Source organism: Pipistrellus kuhlii, unplaced genomic scaffold (genome assembly GCF_014108245.1).
Source record: "Pipistrellus kuhlii isolate mPipKuh1 unplaced genomic scaffold, mPipKuh1.p scaffold_m20_p_6, whole genome shotgun sequence".
In the NCBI taxonomy this organism is placed as follows: Eukaryota; Metazoa; Chordata; class Mammalia; order Chiroptera; family Vespertilionidae; genus Pipistrellus; species Pipistrellus kuhlii.
In genome coordinates this window covers 76,350,304-76,373,090 of record NW_023425562.1, presented here as the reverse complement: position 1 = coordinate 76,373,090, position 22,787 = coordinate 76,350,304, and the positions used below count along the sequence as shown (strand labels likewise).

General features: G+C 45.7%; 1 protein-coding gene across 2 annotated transcripts in view; it reads left to right on the top strand.

The window, feature by feature from the left end:
• Window positions 1–22,787, top strand: part of ZFP64 (ZFP64 zinc finger protein) — a 69,704-nt gene that overhangs the window by 25,635 nt on the left and 21,282 nt on the right. The window contains exon 1 of one of the 2 annotated variants that reach the window (XM_036418469.2): window positions 21,105–21,245. The exons of the other annotated variant lie outside the window; for it this stretch is intronic. Coding sequence (XP_036274362.1) covers window positions 21,155–21,245 — 91 coding nt within the window. The 5' untranslated portion in view covers window positions 21,105–21,154. Of the gene's footprint in view, window positions 1–21,104; window positions 21,246–22,787 lie in introns of those variants that run through there. 2 annotated transcript variants of the gene reach the window in all.

The following is a 22,787-nucleotide window of genomic DNA, read 5'->3' as shown; positions in this document are numbered from 1 at the left end:
GTAACCAGTGACCTGGTAACCGGTAACTGAATAACTGGCAAATGGTTAACTGGTAACTTAACCAGGTAAGCTGGTTACAAGTAACCTTTGTTACTGGTAACTGGTAACCTGGTAACCAGTTATTTGGTGATCAGTAACTGATTAACTGGTAAATGGTTAACTGGTAACTGTTAACCAGGTAAAATGGTTACAATTAACCTTTGTAACTGGTAACCTGGTAACCAGTGACTGGCTAACCAGTAACCTATAACCAATTAACTGGTAAATGATTAACCAGATGAACCTGTTACTGGTAACTAGTAACCAGTTAACTGGTAACTGTTAACCAGATAAACTGCTTACAAGTAATCTTAACTAATAACTATTGACTGGTTAACTGGTAACCTGTAACTGATTAACTGGTAAATGATTAACTGGTAGCCATTAATTAGGTGAACTGGTTGCAAGTAACCTTTGTAACTGGTAACCAGTTAGCTGGTAACTGGTAATCAATTAACTTGTAAATGGTTAACTGGTCACCATTAACCAGGTGAACTGGTTGCAAGTAACCTTGTAACTGATAACCTGTAACCTGGTAGCTTTTGTGACCTGGTAACCAGTTAACTGGTCACCGGTTGACTGGTAACCAATGACTGGTTAGCTGGTAACCTGTAACTGGTTGACCAATAACTGGTTAACTGTTAACCAGTAATCTGATAATCCATAACTTGGTAAGCATCAGTCAGTAATCTGGTAACTCTCAGAGTGAAACGGCAACCTAGTATCAGGGTATATCACCACCTACTATTGATAATATGGCTGGTGCCCTGTTTGCTGCTAGCCCTGTAACTGGCAACCTATTGATGGAAATATCTGGTTAACAGCAAGCAGGTAAACGCAAGCTGGGCAACCTTATCACTTTGAAAGCAATAACTACCGTAGCAACCAAGTAAAGGGGAAAATAATGAGAACTGAAGTGGTAGCGATGGTAACAGACAACCTGCAACCTCGTAAAGAACTAGCTAGTAAGTTGCACTCCGGGAAAATAACCAGCAATGTGGTAACCTGCAGCCGCCTAAGCACTATTGTGGCAGGTACAAAATCTGGCGGGTAGCAAACAGATACCTGGCATGCAGCACCCAGCAACACAGCAACTTGCAAGCAGTAGCTGGCAACCTAAGGAGATGAAACCAGCACCTGAAACCTAGTAACAGAATCCAGCTTGTTATTTGTAAGCACCTGCCAATTAACAAGCAACCTGAAAGCAGTAATGGTCACACAGAAAAACTACCTGCTGGTGCACCCAGCCAACACAGCTAGCAACCCTAGGCAGTGGTACAGGGAGCGTATAGGTCAGACAACCGCCCTCACCCAGGTAGCCTGTACTCCACCTCCCTCTCTCCCTCCCTCCAACCCTTCCTTCTCTCCCTCCCTCCAACCCTTCCTTCCTTCCTTCCTTCCTTCCTTCCTTCCTTCCTTCCTTCCTTCCTTCCTTCCTTCCTTCCTTCCTTCCTTCCTTCCTTCCTTCCCTCTTTCCTTTCTTCTCTGAGGTAACATCAATAGGGATGAAAATGCTAGCAGGAAATGTCACTGCAAAAAAAAAAAAAAGCACAGCAAACAATACCTGGAAAGAGGACCCCTGGTCCTGGGTAACCACAGCAACAAGCATGCAGCAAAGGAAACACGCGGAAAGCTGAACGAACGCAGACAACAGCACTGCCTCCACGCATCTTTCAAAGGAAATCGCTGCAAAGCAGTTACGCTACAAGAAGGAGACAGCGACACTTGCAAATCACGCGAAATACTGAATAATGGGGGGGGGGGGGGGGGGGGGCGGGCACTCAACTCCGTGGTTACTTGTGTAAGGAAAGGGAACTCCAAGTAATTGGATACCGCAGGGCAGGGGGAAAAGATGACCTAACTGCATAGCACAGCCACAGCTGCGTGATGCACAGGTTTAGGGCATGTATCATGGGTCTGCCCAGATATTCTAACTCAGACATCATTGTCTGGGAAACACTGCCGAGATAGAAACGGCCATTCTGAACTGAGGGAAATGGACAGGGAAATAAATAACACGTCTCGGACACCCTTAGAAGGTCACAGTTCAGTTCCCAGTCAGGGCACAAGCTGGGGTTGGGGGCTCAATTCCCAGTAGGGGGTGTGCAGGAGGCAGCTGATCAATGATTCTCATTATTGATATTTCTCTCTCCCTTCCTCTCTGAAATAAATAAAAATTACTTTTTAAGAACTCAACTAAAATAATTTTTTGTTACAAGCATAAAGAATAGCTATTTTGGCATAATTGATTAAATTGAGCTAGCTTAACAAAAAAAAAATTCTAATCTTTATTATTGAAAGTATTACATATATCCTCCTCTTACTCCCATTGACCCCGCATAGCTTGCCCCCACACCCTACCCCAGGTTTTCACCCCCTGTTGTCTGTGTGCATGGGTTATGAATGTATGCATACAAGTTCTTTCTGGTTGTTCTCTTCCCACCCATCCACCCACTCTCACCTTCCCTCTGTGATTCCACAGTCTCTTCCATGCTTCTGTGTCTATGAATCTATATTGTTCATCAGTTTATTTTGTTCATATGAGTGAGATCATGTGATACTTATCTTTCTCTGACTGGCTTATTTTGCTTAGCATAATCCTCTCCAGGTCCCTCCATGCTGTTTCAGAGGGTAAAAGATTCTTCTTTTTTACTGCTGCATAGTATTCCATGGTGTAATCATGGCTTTTATATCCACTCATCTACTGATGGGCACTGGGGCTGCTTGCAGATCTTAGCAATTGTACCTTGTGCTGCTATGAACATAGGGGTGCATACATTCTTCCTGATTGGTTTTTTTTCGGTTTCTTAGGATATAGTCCTAGCAGTGGGATCACTGGGTCAGATTTATTTAATTTTTGGAGGAAAGTCCATGCTGTTTTCCACAGTGGCTGCATGAGTCTGCGTTCCCACCAGCAGTGCACGAGGGTTCCTTTTTCTCCACATCCTCACCAGAACTTGTCGTTTGTTGATTTGTTGATGGTAGCCATTCTGAAAGGTATGAAGTGATACCTCATTGTCGTTTTAATTTGCATATCTCTGATGATCAGTGACTTTGAGCATTTTTTTCATATCTCTTAGCCATCTGTATGTCTGCTTTGGAAAAGTGCCTATTTAGGCCCTGTGCCCATTTTTAAATTGGATTGTTTGTCTTCCATTTATTAAGTTGAATGAATTCCTTATATATTTTGGATATTAACCCTTTATCAGTGTGTCATTGCCAAATATGTTCTCCCATACAGTGGGCTCCCTTTTCATTTTTTTTAATGGTTTCTTTTGCTGTGCAGAGGATTTTTTATTTTGATGTAGTCCCATTTGTTTCTTTCTCTCTTTTTTCTTCTCTCTACAGAGTCCTTTTAGCATTTCTTGCAGTGCTGGTTTGGTGGTGAAAAACTCTTTTACCTTTTTTGGTCTGGAAGCTCTTTGCTTCACCATCTATTTTGAATGATGCACATACTAATCCTGGTTCTAGATCCTTGCTTTTCATTACCTTGAGTACTTCATGCCATTCCCTTCTGACCTGTAGAGTTTCTGATGGAAATCAGCTGTCAGTCTTATGGGAGCTCCTTTGTGAGTAAATTTCCTTTTGCTGATTTTAAGATTCTCACTTTGTCTTTAATTTTAGGCATTTTAATTATGTGTCTGGGCATGGGACTCTCTTTGAGTTCTTCTTGCTAGGGACTCTTTGTGCCTTCTGAAATTGAGTGATTTTTTTTTTTTCCTTCACCAGGTTAAATAAGTTTTCTTCCATTATTTCTTCAAACACATTCTCTTGCTCTGACCGGTTTGGCTCAATGGATAGAGCGTCATTGGTCTGCAGACTGAAGGGTCCCAGGTTCTATTCCTGTCAAGGCATGTACCTTGGTTGTGGGCACATCCCCAGTAGGGGGCGTGCAGGAGGTAGCTGATCTATGTTTCTCTCTTATCGTTGTTTCTGACTACCCCTCTCCCTTCTCTGTAAAAAAATCAATAAAATATATATATATTTTAAAACAAACACATTCTCTATCCTTTGCTCACTTTCTTCCCCTTGTGGCACGCCTATTATGCAGGTATGGTTATGTTTCACGTCCCACAGCTCTCTTAAGCTGTCCCCCTTTTTAATTGTTTTTTTTTTCCCTTTGGTTCTCTGATTGTTTTTTTCTACCCTGTCTTCCAATTCACTGATCCAACAATCAGCCTCCCCCAATCTGGTATTCCTTCTACTGTATTCTTTATTAGTGCTGTGTTATTCTTCATAGTTATTATATATTTTCTCAGGCTGTTGAACATCTTTGCTATCATTATTTTGATCTCTGTATCTGATACATTTCTTATCTCCATTTCTTTTAGCTCTTCTTATGGAGAAGTCTCTTCTTTCATTTGGGGCTTGTTTTTTTGTCTCCCTATTTTGGCTGTCTGTTTGCATTTGTGTCTATGTATTAGATAGATCTGCTGTGAGTTCCAATCTCACAAAAATTATTATTAATTGACAGTATTTATTAGAAACTCTTGGTCTCTGATAAATATGATATATGATGGTTATGATATAGTCATTTCATCTCCACATTGTTTTATCTCTTTCTTACAGTGTATATACTAATTTTGTTTTCTTGTCCTATTGCATTAGCCAGGACCTCCAAACAATGTCACTACAGCTGGCATCCTTGTTGCATCTCTAACTTTAACTTGATGGTTTTAGAATTTTCAAATTTAATATAAAATACACAGTTCCTTTGGGTGTTGGTTTTTATATACTTAGGTCATTTTCTTCTGCTCTAATTTTTTTAACATGTTTTTATTGATTTCAGAGAAAAAGGGAGAGGGAGAGAGAGATAGAAACATCAATGATGAGGCAGAATCGTCGATTGGCTGCCTCTTGCACGCCCCTACTGGGGATTGAGCCCGCAACCTGGGCTTGTGCCCTTGACCAGAATCGAACCTGGGACCCTTCAGTCTGCAGGCTGATGCTCTATCCACTGAGCCAAACCTGCTAGGGCTACTCTTATTTTTACTTGAGAGTTTTCATTTGGATGAGTTGCTTACTATTATCAAATATCTTTTTAATATCTTTTGATATAAATATTTGGATTTTGACTTAAAAATGAGGATATAGTAGATCAGTGCAGGACATAGCCTGGTGCTAAATCACCTAGCTTTCCTGAAATAAGCCCCTTGGTCTTGTTGGATTCATCTTCTAATTCAGTGGTTGGCAAACCACGCCTCACAAGCCACCTGTGGCTCTTAGGCCCCTTGAGTGTGGCTCTTCCACAAAATACCACATGCCGGGCACACACATACAGTGCAATTGAAACTTCATGGCCCAGGTGCAGAAGTCAGTTTTCGACTCTCAAAAGAAATTTCAATCGTTGTACTGTTGATATTTGGCTCTGTTAACTAATGAGTTTGCTGACCACTGGTCTAATGCTTTGCTGGCTCTCATTTACTGATATTTTCCTTGAATACTTTACAGCTACATGTGTAAGCACAGTTGATGTCTAGTTCTTTTTGGCACTTTGAGTTTTGCTGGTTTGCTTGTTTTAGGTTATTCTACTCTAAAAATAAGTTGGGACTTTCCCCTTCTTATGGTATTCCTATTTTTAATGTTAGTAACCAGCAAATATTTAATTAATCTGTTTATCATCTGGGCTGATGCCTTTTATCATTGTACATCCTTAATAACCTTCCCAATTTTTTCTGTAATTTTCAGTCTGGATCAATTTAGGTAATTTATAGTTTTCAAAAGAAAAAAATTTTTTCACATTGCTCTAAGTTTTCAGATCTGTGGCCCTTCCATTTAACATTCTCTAAAATTATTTTTAAATCTTTGACATTTGTTTAGCAGCTTTCTTATTTCTGTTGTTTTTGTTTTGTGTTTTTATTCTTCACCTTAGTTTGCCAAGAGTTTATTTTGTCATTTGTTTTAAGTAAATGTAAAGCTTTTGCTTTTATTTCTTTACTCCTCCATTTTATTCATTTCAGCTTTTATCTTTTTATGCATTCTTTCTGTGCTTTTCTTTCCACTTCTTTTGTTATCCTAATTTCCCTAAGTTCACTACTTACAATAACCATCAAAAACACAAAAATAAATTTGCAGACAGATGCAACTGGTCGGTATCTCCAGGGCAGCAGTCTGTTTGCATTTATGTAGGTGATTTACTTGCAATATTATATTTTTCTACAACCCACAAGGTTATAAAAACCTCAGGAACAGTGAAAGGCACTAACTCCTATAGAATTAGTCAATCCAGACCTGGAAACTAACAGGATACTCAGAAATCTCTTTTGCTTATTTTGAAGTCTGTCAAAATTTTTCATGGCACCCATATTTGTATAGATTTTTCTCCGAAGCATCCTTTCATAAATGTTAGATCTTTTGTTATTTTAGTTTCGGGGATGGTTGGTTGGCTGGGTTGGTGGGCCGGGGGGAACAAACCTGAGAGTTATATCAAGGTATATTTTTTATTTTTCAAGTAGTTCCAATTTGTGAAACCATGCTTTAGGTTTCTGATAATAATGGGTTTTGATCTGAGAATGTGACTTGTAAAAGTACTTTTTGTGATTTTAGTTTTTTATTTTAGAAATAACGTTTTTATTGATTTTCAGAGAGAAAGGAAGTGAGAGGGAGAGAGAAATAGAAACACTGACGCATCAACATTGATCAGCTGCCTTCTGCATGCCCCCTGCTAGGGATCAAGTTGGAAACCTGGGCATATGCCCTGAGCAGGAATCGAACTCAGGACCTCTTGATATCTTGATACATGGGTTGACTCTCAACCATTGGCCCATGTGGGCCAGACAGTTTCTTTATGGCCATGTACATGAGTGATTTTTGTAAAAGTTTGGTGGCTATCTGTGAATGAAGCATGTTGACTTATTATTCAGTTCTTGAAATCCTCCCATAAATTTTGTCTATTTGATAAACTTTGAAAGTATTTTTAAACCTCTCACTATGATTGTTTTTGCTACCAGTTGCAGCTTCTGATTGCAGAACCTTTTCATCGCCCCCGAAAGAAACCAGTTAGCAGTCACTGTCCTTTCCCTGCCTCTCCCCAGCCTCTGGCAACCACCAGTCTACTTTCTGTCGCTGTTGCTTTCCCTGTTTTTATAATTTCACATAATTAGAATCAGACCAATGGGATCTTCTGTGCCTGGCTTCTTTCACTTAGCATAATGTTTACAAGGTGCATCCATGTAGCCTGTATCAGAATTGCATTCCTTTTTTATGGCCAAATAATATTCCATTGTATGACTATACTACAATTCATTTATCCCTTCATTAACTGGAAGAAATTTGGGTTTTTCTGACTCTTTGCCATAGTTTTTAAGATATCATTATACTCAGGCTTTAGAATCATTTATGAATTTTTATCAGGGTGGCCACTACCTATTGAGCAGTTGCTCTGTGTCAGTCATATTAACTCAAAGACTGTTCCCCCAGTCCTACCCGGGAGCCGTTATTATCATCACCCTTTAGGTCTGATGAGGCTGAGAACCAGCACCAGTAAGCAGCTGGCCGGCTCACACAGCTAGTTTGTTCCATTTGACTTGAATCATAAAGTCAAAATGGGGGGTAGGAAGTACCCAGTTGAATGCAGAAAACAGAAATGGGGGTGAGCAGCTTAAGGTGGGCTGGAACATATGAAGGTCTGGAGGAAGAGAGGTCATTTGTAGTGACCATTTTTCTAGGAAAGCGAAGTGCGATTTTTTTAAAGGTTGGTGCTTCTTGGCGAGGGTTAGCTCTTAGGAAGGTTGGTTATTTTTGGAGAACAAAATCCTGTATTTATATTGTATTTATAAGGTGATCATACAGCTTGTCATCCAAACTGGGACACGTTTGAGAGTGAAGTGGCATTATTGATCATTATGCTGGGTGAACACGTGTAAATCAGCTTCTAATTTACCGTTATTACTGATTTAAAAAAAAAAAAAAAAACAAGCCAGAAGCTGTAAAATAATGACAGTGCTTCACCCTAGTGGTGCAAAGCAGCAAAGATTAGAATTCCACAGCCCATGGGTCAGTTTTCCAGAAAAATATGTCACATGCCATAAAGCTGATCAAAATTTGGGTTTTCTACGTAATGTGTATATAAACATTTATATTACTATAGATATATCTACCAATCCGTTTGTGTTTAGCCAGGTGGTTGTATTCCTATTTCTAATGTTAGTAAGTGTGGTAACTGAGATAATTGTTTCCAGTTGGCACTCCCTCCCTGGCACAGAATTATTATATATTCACCCTCCCTTGCCTGCTGGCATCATGGTGAGTGGAGTGTGCCTCCCTGCCCCATTGGTTCTGGGCCAAGCCATTGTTTCACTTTGGCTGACAAAATACCAGTGGGCCTGGTTGAAAGAGGGGCTTTAAATGTGCCTATGCAGTTTGGCTCATCCTCTCGCTCTCATGAGACCTGTCATGAGAAGAACATGCCTGTGTAGTTGATGCCTATGAGACACGAACAGACATGTGGGCCTATGAACCCCATTTGCAGCCCAGAGCCAAACCCAGCACAGCCCCCATGAACTCACAGACCAGTGATAAGGAAAATCAGCATTCCTATGGAAAGCCACTGAGAGGTTGCGCTTGTTTGTTATGTAGCAAAAACTAATACGAGAGACTGACTGCTGGTACAGCCCTCAACGTAGGATGACCTATTGAATGGCCATAGCCGATGCTAGGTGTTTATGTGAATGAATGACATGATGTCTTCCCTACAATTCAGCAGGTCTCTTCCTCCCATATTGTCTTCCCTCCTTTTCATCTTTTCCTTCTTCTTCTCCCCCACCCCCTTAATTTCTGGTCAGTTCCCTTTCATTGGAAAGGGAGAGGAGAACCTGCTTATGGTTCTCCATGTGGACAGCTCTGTGGAGAGGCAGCCTGTCCCTACTGGCTCCGAGGCCAGGCCCCTCCCAGGAGAAGCTGCATGAAAGGATCCAACTCCGGGGATGCCTCCATTTGTGTGAGATGTTATACCTTCCCAGAGAGGATTTTGTTCATTTTGAGCCAACTCTAAGCTACCGAGAGTCTTCAGAAAGATAAGCCGAGTTCAGGTTAGTTTGAAATATTAATATGTTGAAGGTTCAACAAGCATTCATTTTGAGGGGTATTAAAAGTTCTTGCAAATCAGCGGTCATCTTTACAGAGTGGCTCTCAACCTAATCCATTAGACAGCACAGACACACCCAAATTGCCTTTACACCGGTGGGTAAGTACCATCATCCAAAGACCCTTGGCGTCCAGTCCACCCCCACTTTCAGCCATATGCTTCAAATGGGGCTGACATACCCCTACCAAAGAGGAGGAATGTGTCCTACCCTTGGCCAATCATGGTACCCAATGACCTTGGTCAAAGTTATTGGTCTAAAGCAAGATTCAGCAATGTTTTTTCTAAAGTGACAGAAATGCTTGCTGGTTTCAACAGAAACATTTGATAGTAAATATTTTAGATGTAGAGGGCCATCCAGTCTTTGTTATGGTACTTAACTTTTTAGTTTTAGCATAAAAGCAGCCATAGACAATACATATGAGTGAATGAGGCTGTGTTCTAATAAAACTTTATTTATAGAAACAAGCAGTGGGCCAGATTTAGTCCACAAGCCATAGTTTGCTAATTCCTGGTCTTAAAGGATGGGCATATGAATCAAGGTGAGCCACTGAGGCCTAACCAGGGCTGAGTCATAGGACTTTTTTGGAGTGATCAGGAAAAAGGCACTTTCTTTACCTTGGATCTATGAGAATATAAGGCTGGTCCTGGCTGGGCTTCCAAGTAGAGATGTATTATTTACCAACTGCTATGTAACAAATTATCCCAAAGCTTAGTGGCTTAAACATATGTATTATTTCAGGATTTCGATGGGTCGGCAATGCAAACATAGCTTAGCTGGATCCTCTGCCTCAAGTTCTCTCCCAAGGGTGTAATCACGTTGTTGGCCAGGGCTGGGGTCTCATCTGAAGGCTGGACTGGGGGATATATCTGCTTGCAAGCCCACTGACATGGTAGTTGGCAGAATTCAGTTCCTTGTGGGCCACTGGGGTTAAAGACTAATTTCCCACTGGCTATTGGCCAGAGGCTGTAATCAGTATTGTGCCACTTGGGCCTCTCCATAGCACAGCTCTCCACATGGCAGCTGGCTTCCATAAAAGTGAGCAACCACACCGAAACCAGTTTGGCTCAATGGATAGAGCTTCAGCCTGCGGACTGAAAGGTCCCAGGTTCGATTCTGGTCAAGGGCATGTATATTGGTTGTGGGCACCTCCCCAGTAGGGGGTGTGCAGGAGGCAGCTGATCGATGTTTCTCTCTCATCAATGTTTCTAACTATCTATCCTTCTCCCTTCTTTTCTGTAAAGAATCAATAAAATATATATTTTTTTAAAAAGTGAGCAACCAAGAGAGAACAGGACAGGTGAGCAAGGAGAAGCCAGTGTCTCTTTTGTAATTTCATCTCAAAAGTGGCATTCCATCTCTTTTGTCAGAGTCTGTTCATTAGAAATGGGCCTCTGGGTCTAGCCCAGCCTGTAGGGGAGGTGATTAGCCAAGAGCAAGACTATCAGAGGGTTAGGGCTCAGTAGGAGCCATGTCAGAAGCTGTCTTTCCCTTTGAGGAACTCCCTGGAGGAAACCAGCACACAGGAGCAGAGCAAGACGGAGCTGGCATGACCGAGTTTGAGGCCCTGGATCAAGCCAGAGCTAAAATAGAAATGCACTCTCACCATTCAGTTGTTTAAGACAAAGTATTTGTTTTTCTTAAGGGGGTATTAGTTGAGCATTTTGAGGCTTTTAAGCCTACAACCCCCAAAAAAGATATTTCATTACATAAATTTAGTCTAAAGCCACCTGGGTATCTATAGTAACTGATAGAAAAGGTCATTTTTCATTGACTGTTACCTGTGCCAAGTAGTGCCCTAGGCATGTTACAACTACCTCAGCAGCCCTTGTGTCAGCTCTAAACAGCAACTAATGCAGTAATCTCTCCTCACAAATGAGATAAAACCAGGAATAACACATACTCTTGGTCACCTCTTTAAAGGGAAGCTGCTTGCCTTCCTCTTCCTCTTTCCTCCTTCCCATGGGCTGGGTCACTGGTCTGGATCTTTGCCTGCAGGAGATAGAAAAGCAACAAGCCAGGAGTTGGGTCCCTAGATGATCTCATGGAGCATCATCCAGCAGAAATAAACCTTCTGTTTTATTTAAGTCACTTTTACTTGGTCTCCGTTAAAGAGCCCAAAGCAATAGCCTAACTAAAATGGGATCACAGGAGGGCCTATTCTATAGTATGACTGAACTCAGTGTTCCAAACACACCCCTCCCGTCTTTTTCTCTGATCCATCCCCAGCATGCCTGGCACAATGTCAGTATTCAATAGAATCAGTAAATTTACAGTTATCATTATCCTATATAATAAAGCAGTAATATGCAAATTGACCATCACATCCTCTCACAAGGGGGCCGCCCCCATGTGGTCAAAAGATGGCTGCCACAAGATGGCCGGCAGGGGAGGGCAGTTGTGGGCAATAAGACCAGCAAAGGAGGGCAGTTAGGGGCAACCAGATCAGCAGGGGAGAGCAGTTGGGAGGGACTAGGCCTGCAGGAGAGGGCAGTTGAGGGTGACGAGGCTAGCAGGGAAGGGCAGTTGGGGGCACCCAGGCCAGCAGGGGAGGGAAGTTGGTAACCAGGTCAGCAGGGTGGGGAAGGCAGTTAAAGGTGATCGGGCCAACAAGGGAGGGCAGTTGGAGGCGCCCAGGCCTACAGGGGTAAGCAGTTGGGGACAACTGGGCCTGTAGGGAAGGGCAGTTGGGGGTTCCCAGGCCGGCAGGGAAGAGCAGTTGGGGGGACCAGGTCTGCAAGGGAGGGAAGTTGGGGGCAACCAGGTCTGCAGGGGAGGGCAGTTAGGGGCAACCATGCCAGCAGGGGAGCAGTTAAGTGTCGATCTGGTTGGCAGGTGAGTGGTTAGGGGGTGATCAGGCTGGCAGGCAGAAGCAGTTAGGGGCAATCAGGCAGGCAGGCAGGCAAGTGGTTGGGAGCCAGCAGTCCCAGATTGTGAGAAGGATGTCCTAAACCCAAGGGGTCTCAGATTGGAAAGGGTGCAGGCTGGGCTGAGGGACATTCACCACCCCCACCCCCCCTACCCCCGTGCACAAATTTCATGCACTAGTTATATTATAAAATAGTTTTATAAGTTATTATAGTGTAAGGATAATAGGTAGATGACTGCCAATAATAATAACCAATATCCTTGATTATTTACTGTTTGTCACTCTCTTTTACATATAGTCCACTTTAATACTCATAAAAACTATTTGATGACAGAAGAGCCAATTCTGTAGAGAGAGAAAGCAAATCAATAGTTGTCTATGGCTGAGGAAAATGGAGAGTGTAATAGGTGATAAAAACATTCTAAAATTGTGATGGTTTCCCAACTCTGAACTACTAAAAATAATTATGTTGTACAGTGAAAGGGTGAACTGTATGGTATGTAATTCTATCTCATTTCATTTGTTAGTTGTTGGTGTTTTTTTTAAAAAAAAGAAAAAAAAGAAAAACCATTTTAGGATTATTATCTTCTTTTTACAGATGAGAAAACTGAGGCTCGAGGAAGTTAAATTACATATCTGTGAAGAGCCAGGTCTCAGTGAGATAATACACGTAAAACATCTTCTAAAATAGTACTTAGCTCATGGAGGACATTTGTGAATGGTCACTTCTTTCACTGTCAATACTACCACCCTCACCATTATTATCCTTCATTGCTTCTCGGTAAGGAGAGGTAAAGTAACCTTCCAAACCAGCCTAGGGTTGGCCTCTGGATGTGTCTGAGGTTTAATAGGGAAAGAGGGGAAAGGAGAAATAGAAATGGCTTAATCATATACTGCCTGCCTCTTCCTTCCACCTACCTCCTTCACCTCATCTCCAGCACTCCACCCACCTACAGCGAGACTGGGGTTCCTCAGACATGCCATCACTTTACCTCCTGGTCTCAGCACAAACTATCCCCTCTGCCTGGAAGCCCCCTCACCTCACTTTTTTGCCTGCCCAAGACCTACACATCTGGGGTTATGAATCTGGCTCTTGCAGGAAGCTTTACCTGACCCTGTGTGAACCTTTATCGCACTGTCTTGTTCACTTATTTTTCCTCATGATTATTATGTGACTCGCTTGAAGGTTTGTTGTTGCATTCCTAGAGGTTAGCATGATGCCTCACACCCAGATAGAACCCAATTAATGTTTGTTAAATGAATGGCTCTGGAACAAACCCTCAGAGAGGGTGTCAGAGTCAGGGAAACAGTGGCATAAGACATGGAAAACGATGATAGGTCTGGTGATCTCAGTGTTGCTTGAAAGGGATCGAAACCTCGTTTTTCTCAGGTGAAACAACTCACCGCTGCCCCAGGTCTAGAACCTGCAAACTCCTAGGCCTGGACAACATTCCTTTACAGTTCAGGAGCTTACAAACCTGGAGGAGCCAGCAGATGAATTGGAGGCTGTTTAATATCTCTGTCGATAAAGGCCCTGATCCTCTTTGTGGCTCACACTGTAGCTGCTTCCAGGGTGTCATTTCTTCATTTCACACTCGGGAGAGGGACTGGGGGTAGGAGCAGAAAGGAAAGAGAAGGAGGAAGCGAAGATTTGTATCTGGTTATTCACATTTTCAACTAAGACTGTGCCCTAGTGACTTTTAAACTAGTACTCCCCCCCCCCCCCTTCATTTTAAATGATATACACCGGTGGGAATGTAAGTTGATATAGCCACACTGGAAAATACTTAGGCATCTCCTAGGGAAGTTGGACAGGAGCATATGGTGAGATCCAGCTATTCTGTGTCTCTCCCCCCCCGCCCCCCACCCTGCCCCACTGTGCTTCCAAGCAACCATGCAGGAGAATCTCCAGGGCAGCTTGTTAAAATGCAGATTGACCCCAGTGAGTCCCAGGCTATAACGTGGGCACAGGTCACGTGGGAACCTTGTGAAGAAGCAGCTTTTAATGGAAAAGAGAAGCTTCCCTCCATGAGTCAGGGAACCTGAGGGAGAATGTTTACAGCTACGTTACTCATAATGGCCAAATTGGACACCGCCCATTGGCAGTGACAGTGCAGACCGAATTGGTCTATGCATGCAATGGAGGTCACGCGAGAGTGGAAATGAATGAGCTGCAGCTGCCTGCAGCAACCTGTTCAATCTCACAGAGCGAAAGGAGTGGAGGAAAGTTACCCTTGTGGTTCAAACGGTGGCCAGACTCAGCAACGCGTTATGTGGTGGCAAAACTACTTTTAAATCGTACGCACTTATGATAGAAATAGTGGAACAAGGTGGCAGACGGAAGGAGAAGCTGGTGGATAGGAACATGGGAAGGGTTTCCTTGGTACAAAGAATGTTCTAGATCTAACGTTGGTGGTTACATGAGTGTTAGTTTTATTCCTTAAATTGCACATGAATGTTTTATACACTCTTGTGTGTGTGCCAAATTTCGTTGTTGTTGTTTTTTAATTTTAAAACTTGAAAGATTTCAGAAAAGTATGTACCTATGTAGCAAGTTGTCAGTCACTCAGACAATCATATCACCAATATTGCTGCCCTGTCCTCAGGGATAATTCCTTAGTCTCCTCCACATTCACATGTGTGTGTTGGGTTGTGTGTACAGGATGTAGCAAAAGTAGGTTTACAGTTGTTCATATAAAAATAATACAATAATTAATAAATAATAATACAATAATAATAAACTATTTTGCATACTCACAACTGTAAACCTAATTTTGCCAAACCCTATATATATTAAATTTTATAGAGAGAGATGCTGTTAGATCTTTAGGTATTTATATACATATATTTACATACACACAGCAGCATAATTGGTGTTATTTGAACATTTGGAGACTTACATATCTTTTTTTTAATATATTTTTATTGATTTTTTACAGAGAGGAAGGAAGATAGAGAGCTAGAAACGTCGATGAGAGAGAAACATCGACCAGCTGCCTCTTGCACACCCCCTATGGGGGATGTGCCCGCAACCAATGTACATGCCCCTGACCGGAATCGAACCTGGGACCTTTCAGTCCGCAGACCGACGCTCTACCACTGAGCCAAACCGGCTTTGGCAAGACTTACATATCTTGAAGAATATTCCCTATCAAAGCACACAGGAATATATTATTCTTTTTTTATGGTCATATAGAATTTATTCCATCATATGATACAATCACAATTTAATTATTTATTTTTAACTACAAAGTAGTCTGTGAATACATTCATTGTTTTAAAGGAAGTATTACTGTATTACAAATACACAGAAAATTTAGGCTCCTTAATCCTTCTGCCCTCCCCCTCAAAGCTGCTCCCCTGCCCCCACCCTGCTTAACACATAGCCAGTGTGTTGCCTTCCGATACCTTTTAATCCTCGATTTCCATGTTGCAGTATTGGAAGTCTATGTCAATTTGAACGTGTGTATATCTGGGGGAACTTGCTGTTTTATTGTTTTCGGTGCAGTAGATCTGGGACTTGAGCCAGGCTTGTATACAGAAATCTGGCTGGTTACTTGTATTTGCTTCCGGGTATTCTGCGGTGTGGCTAACCCTCACTTTAATCGAACCACTGCCCTATGATTGGCCATTTAGTTTGTGTCTCAAATTTTTTGGCTGTGACAACGATGTCACCACAAACATCCTCAGACACACTCCTCTGTGCGCATGCGTAGATGTCTCTCTGGAGAAGACTAGATGGGAAGGAGAATTAATTGCTAGATCATTGGCGGGGGCACATTTTACATTTTATTGCCAAATTCCCCTCCAAAGTGACGACAGACAAACATTACACTCCTGCTAGCAATGCATTAGGAAACCAATTACCTTGCACTCCTGCTAGCAGTAGATGCTATCAGCCTTCTCAATATTTATTGATCTGGTAGGTGGAGGAAAAAAAGAGAGAGGAATTCTGGCTACTTAATATTCACACCTTGTAATTAGTGAGGCTAACTCTCCCTCCCCCCCCCCCCCCCCTTGCACAATTGCTTCCCCAAATCCACATTAAACAAGATCTCCAGGTCGTTCTTTCCATTCAAGTCTGAGCAGCACAGAAATCAGAATCCGATTCTTAACAAGGTCCCCAGGTGATCCGTGACTGTTATTCTCTGAGACACCGGAGTCAGGATCTGCATTTTAACAAGGTCCCCAGGTGATCTGTGCCCGTTACTCTCTGAGACACAGGAGTCAGAATCTGCATTTTTGCAAGGTCCTGGCTGATTCTCATGTTGCATGCATGGTACCTGTGAGAGTGCAGGATGGGGCAGGAATAGTGGGATCATAGCCGATGCTCACCTTTACTAATATGTGTCTAGTCTTTTTATTCGGGCAAGATCTAAAACAGTATTTCAATTTATTTTAACTTGCATGTCTTTTATCATAAGTGTGCTTAGACATTTAAACAATTTTTTACAAGCCAGATTTTCCTTTCTGGGAAACAGCTAGTCAGTGAATCTCGTTGCTTTGCTTGGAACACACCAGCGCTGATCTCCTTGGAGCTTTGCTGCTGTGTCCTCTCCCAGGATGCCATCTCCCTGGTTCTTTCAGGGCTTTAGCTCTACCTGCCCCGTCTAGCCCAACTCAGATACCCCACCACCACCACCCAGAGATTCTCCGTCATCATCCCACTTCATCTTAATCGTAGCAACCATTGTTATCCGAATGACCTTATGCATGACCCCATTCCTTCATTCACTCTTCATTCCTTCCTTCGCTGATTGCCCTGCTGGTCTTGTTGGTCTTGCATATCACTCTGTATCCAACACCTGCAACAGACCAGGAAGTCATGTGGGTCAACACATTGTTAGCAGATGAACAAGTAAATTAATTCCTGGCCGATGAAGAAATAAGGTTAGCTTCTCTCTGGATGTACACCCCATTCGGGGATCACTTGTACCTGGATCGTTCAGTCCTGTATCCATAGTGAAGAACCGTTATGGTTATGACAGATGTCAGATGAGGTGGCCAAGGGGAGCACAAGCCAGACGAGGTGAGCACGCCCCCAGGAGGCCTAGGACGGTCAGGGAGATCATGGTAATTTATTTTTTATCTATTTCTCTTGAAAAATAAGGCAATTACTTGAGCAATGTTAAGTGAGTAGTATTAAATTACTCGCTTATATATTGGGAAACACGCACTTCAGAAGGGCTGAGTCATGTCTACACGGACTTGTTTGCATCTAATTAATTTCCATGTAAAATAGTATCTGTGCCTAGTCAATTGGAAGCACCAGTTCTAGATAAGTGTTAGCTATTATTATAGGTAACTGTAACTCTTACTCTATGGTTGTATAATAAATGGTAACACGAAGAGAGTACTGCCTCTGTGCTGTACATTGCTGTGTACTGTACACACATGAATCTGTCCTCACAGCCACCCCAGTTATGCATTGCCATGTTACTGATCAGAAAGCGGGGCACAGAGCAGCTTTCTCACGGCCACGCAGCGACAGAGCCAGGATTCTACTCTGGCGGCTCCACGGGGTGCTTACCATCCCATGCCCTCCTCCCGGTCTTCACATGCTCTGCAAAGGGGTGTGGCGTGACCAGGAGGATCTTTGTATGGTTCAGAGGTGCCCCATCCTCTCTTGGCAAAATACTGCAAGAGCTGTCAAAATTACAGATAGTCTCCATTTTCCTTTTATGAAGTGACTAGTGTTGAAACTTTACTAACTTTCTCCATGAAGGAGACTACTTAACCATTTTTTTTAAAGAGAAGATTCAGGAGGGTAAAGGTGATCTATAAAGAATGAGAAAGTAACTAGTTTGCAAGAGGAACATCCTATGGAGACAGTATTTTGAAATGTGCCTTTGGCCTTGATCCCCTTGTTAAGTGATTCTGTTACTGAGAACAATGAAAAATGATGACACAAACACCTTTATCTGAGAGGTTAAACTTGGCAACAGAATTTCTAATCCGTTTAAGCGTCTTCCGTGGGTTGGAAATCCCCGTTAAGATACGGAGATGCACCTGCTTCAGGTGAATTCGCAGAAGCCCCAGGTGATTAGCAGGGAAGGGGAGCATTTACAAACTGGGTTGTTGTTTTTTTTAACTTGTATACTTGGTAAATGGAATGGAAAGAACAGAACAGCTTATTCAGCATAGCCAATCATATCTGGGTTTCATTTAGATTTCTATATCCTGTGTTATAGTTTTTTTTCCAGTTTTTCATTTATGACCCTTGAAGTCAAACCATTGAAACCAAACACAGCAGTCAATTTAACTTAGCACAACTCTGAATGCACGTAGTGTAAAATGTTTAAAAAGTGCCTTCAAAAAATGAAACAGATGTAATCAGATTCTGTCATTGTATTTGTGGAAAACATCAGTAATTTTGTTTTTCCTGAAACATTGCACGCAGGGAAAACGCAGGGTCGTAGTGAACTATCAGTGTGTGTGAGTCTGACAGGCAAAAATGAAGACAGGACGTGGCCCCACAGTATCGCTGGCCCCGTCTCAGTGCCATTGTCTCCTAGTCACCTACCGTCCAACCTACGGGGACATTCCCTTAAGTAACGAGGGCGATTTTTATTTTACAGAGAGGGAGAGAGAGAGTTAGAAACATGGATGAGAGTCATCAATCACTGCCTCTTGCAGTGGGGATGTGCCCGCAACCAAGGTACATGCCCTTGATACATGCCCATGACCGGAATCAAACCCGGGACCCTTCAGTCCGCAGGCTCTATCCACTGAGCCAAACCGGTTTCGGCACTAGGGCACTTTTTAGAAAAGATCAGAGTCAACACCACACACATGGCAAAGGCCAGGAAACAATCCTGTGCCCATCCGCAGGAGAGCAGACAGATAACTCTGGTATGTTCGCACCATGGAAGATTACACACGAGTTAAAATGGATGAATGCCAGTCACAGCAATTTAGATGATCATAGTAATCTACTAAGTGTGAGAAAAACAATTCCTGGAAGATCGCATACACTTATGTGAAGTTTCTTTTAAAATTAAAATGGTTTATATTTTTAATACTTGTAGGTGCAAAAAAAACAAAAAACAAAAAACAAAAACCTTGCTATAAAGAAAAAGGAATGAACATGTAGGACTTAGGTTGATGACTATTAAATTAGAGGAGAGGGAGCTGAAACCGGTTTGGCTCAATGGATAGAGCGTCGGCCTGCGGACTCCAGGGTCCTGGGTTCTATTCCCGTCAAGGGCATGTACCATGGTTGCAGGCACATCCCCAGTAGGGGGGTGTGCAAGAGGCAGCTGATCGATGTTACTCTCTCATCGATGTTTCTGGCTTTCTATCCCTCTCCCTTCCTCTCTGTAAAAATTCAATAAAATATATATATATTTTTTTTTAAATTAGAGGAGAGGGAAAGAGAAGGTGGGTGAGATGTAGTTTATGGTTAAGGGCTTAGTTTTGGGTGGTGGGCCCCTGGTGTTTATTATGTCATAATAAGCTAAGGAACAAACCAGCAACCAGATACAGGCCCGGGATGATCAGTGCTGACAAGGTGTGCTGACCCAGTGGTGTGCCCTTGAGCGGAAGGGTGCAGAGAGCTCAGGCAGGCCCAGGGTGTCAGGTGTCACCCATTCTCCATGCTGGGCGCCCTTCCCCTTCAGCTTCCCCGGAGGCAGTGACCGCGGTCCCCAGCTTACCCAGTGTCCTTCTGCAGCACTCCAAACGGAGACCCTAGCATTACCTTTTCACATGGCATGTGTTTGCAAATGGCATTACGTTTATGTGTATATACTTCCCAAAGAAATCTTTAAAATTGCTTTAATTTTTTGTTTGTTTGACCTCGAGTGACTTCACCTCGCGTTGCACAAACATCCTAGAATCAATTCACAACTTGAAAACAGGAAGCCTGAGGAAAACAGCTCGGTTTTGGGGAAATATAAAAATGCTCTTCCCGCAGGCGGTCTCCTAGGGCTTGTCAACAGTAGTAACCCCGCAGCAGGCGGTGTACCGGACGCGGAGAAACCCCACGGGGCGCGCACTCGCCACAGCAGAGCCCCCCGCCCGCGGAGGCGTTAGGAACACGGGTCCCCAGACCCCTCCCGGGTTCGCAGCTGAACCCGCGTCTTTCTAACTCGGGCTCCACGTGACCATCAGGTCCCGGCAAGCTCGGGGCACGGCCCCGCCTTCATAACAGCTCCACCTGGGAACGAGTAAACACCTGGGACGGACGGCGGTGGCTTTCTGGTTCCCAATGGCATGTCGTTCACCTGGTGCAAGGAGGGGTCCCCCCCCCTCCGTCCCACCCCCAACACCCCTCGGGTCTTATCAAGGTCCCAGCCAGTCTGAGCACGAACGCCAATTAGACACACACACACACACACACCCCGAGGACCACGCCCCAGTTGCCTGCCCGGGCGGGGCCCAAACTTCTCGGGTGTGTGGCTTCTGGGGTGCGCGGCGCTGGACCCCGCGCGGCGCTGCGCAAACGCGGATTCCCGGGCTCCGCCGCCTGGAGCCAAAACTTTGGGAATCTGTGTTTTTGATCGGCTTCTCCAGGAGCAGTGGTTCACCCTGTATTTGGAGACACTGTGGCCTCATTTAAATTTCAAATTCGAACGCACAGCCAAGGCTGAGAGCCGCGCGTGGAAGTCGTGCCTTAACGCCCGTGCCGAGCAGCCCGGGGAGCTCGCACCGCCCCCGCCGCGGCGCCCGGGGTCCCGTCCGGGCCGATGAAGCCCGAATCCGGACGCGCCGCCGGGGCCTCGCCGGGGAGGGAGCTTGTTAGGATCCAAACGCGCAGGCCCCAGCCCAGACCCGCCGGGTCAGAATCTGCATTGTAACGAGCTCCCCGTGGTGCCCGCGCACATTCGGGCTGGAGGCGAGCGGCGCTCCTGCATTTTTAATGGGCCCGCGGATCACCTGGGAGCTTGTTAGGATGCAGACGCGGCTCCTCCAACTTTAATGTGCGCGCAGGTCGCCGGGGAGCTCGTTACAATGCAGGTTCTGCCGCGGCGGGCCTGGGCGGGGCCCGGGAGCCTGCATTTCCCCGGCGCCGCGGGGGCGCGGCCTGCGAGGCGCGGACGGCGCTCCCGGGACCCCGAGCGAGGCCGGCCCTGGGCCAATCCGCCGCCGGGGCCCGGGATAAACGCCCGCTCCGCGTCCTGCTGGTGGGCATCCGGCCGCTCGCGGGCCGGGGCGCCTCGCCATGTCGCGGCGCAAGCAGGCGAAGCCGCAGCAGCTGCTCCGCGCCGAGCCCGAGCCGGAGCCCGCGCGCCCGGAGGCGGCCGGGGAGCCGGGTGAGTAGCGCGGCGGCCGCCCCGCCAGGGGGGCTGGATGCCGTTTCCCGGGTGTTTCCGGGCTCGCGCGAGGGCTCAGTCCCGCCGCCGGGCGTGGTAGACGGGGCGAAGCTTCCAACTTGTCCTGGGAATCCGGCGCGGATCGGGGTGTCCGCGCGGACTGAGCGCGGTGCATCGCCGGGCCGCTGCAAGGATGCCCGGGGACGCTTCCCGGGGCTGCCTCCGGGGTGGCGGGGTGCCGGTCCCCGAACCCCGCGCGCAGGCACTTCTGGGGGCTGGAGCGATGTCTGCAATGTCTGAGCTGGCGGGTCTCGGGCTCGGAGGGGAGAGGGACACGGCAGCGGACCGGGCGGACGGAACTCCGGCTCCGCTGGAGCCTGTGGCCCGGGCGCTGGAGCCCGGAGCGCGGTGGTTAGGGGTGCGCTTTTGCGGGGAGGTGGGGTACACGACAGAAAAGCCCTGGAGGGAGGTGTGGGCGGGGGGCGGGGGCGCTTTCACGCGCTGTCCCGACCGGCCGCGGAGTGAACCCCCGAAGGCTGGGAGGGGGCGATGCCGGGGGGAGCGCATTCCGGGCGGCGGGAACCGCGGGTTCGGAGGGGAGGACGCAGCGGGCTGGGACCTGCGGCGGGTCAGACGAGGGCTGAGGGGTGAGATTGTGCCTTTTTACCCCGGAGAAGCGGAGCCGCCGGGGGGGAAGAGGGGGTCGGGTAGGCGGGGCCACAGCCGGACTGGCCGCGCTCACCTGGGAGCCCCGCGGCTGGGGGAGCCCGGGAAGCGGTAGGACCCCCGGCTTCGCTAACGCCTCGGGGCGGTGTTTCTCACCCCGGGGCCCCGGGAGCCATCAGTGCTAAAGCGCCTCGGGGTAGGGAGCTTTGCCAGCTGGTCAGATTCTTAGGGGCACTCTCTGGAACCCCACCCCTTGGAATGTCGGGGGAGGGGAGGGGAAGGGTGAGGTCGGGGAATCTGCATTTCTAAAGCGCTCCCGCTCCTGATTATCTGGCCCTCAGACACAGATTGAGAGGAGGTAATCTCGCCTCCCTCCTCTTTGCCTCCCCTCCCCCTTCGGCCCGTCGTTAGCCGATACCTTTTTCTTAGGAAGGAAGTGGAGTGGAGTTTTAACTGCACTGTCTTTGTCCTTCCTGCGTTCTTCTGGACGGGGATCTCGAGTCCCTTCTGTGGGAAGGCTCAAACCCCCAGCAGCGCTAAAAAAAAAAACCTCTCCGCCGGAGGTGGTCGAGGGGAAAAACCTTAACCAAGCCACTCCTAAATTAGTAGCTTGTATTTGAAACTAAAGTTCGGCTGCATGAATTGCCGTAAACAAAATGCCATAACCACTTCTATGCCCAAGGCCTTGAATGGAGACAGGTAGCTGGACAAGGGCGTCTTTGGCCTCCTGCTGGTCCTCCTGAGAGGACTTTAGGATGTTGAATCTTTAGCTGGGAGCGATTTTTGAAGACTTCCTGAATTGCCCCGGGCTGTTTTTTCAAAGTTCTTGCTATCCGCCTCTTTTTATGCGTCCAGCAGCGCTGGCCCTGGAGCGGG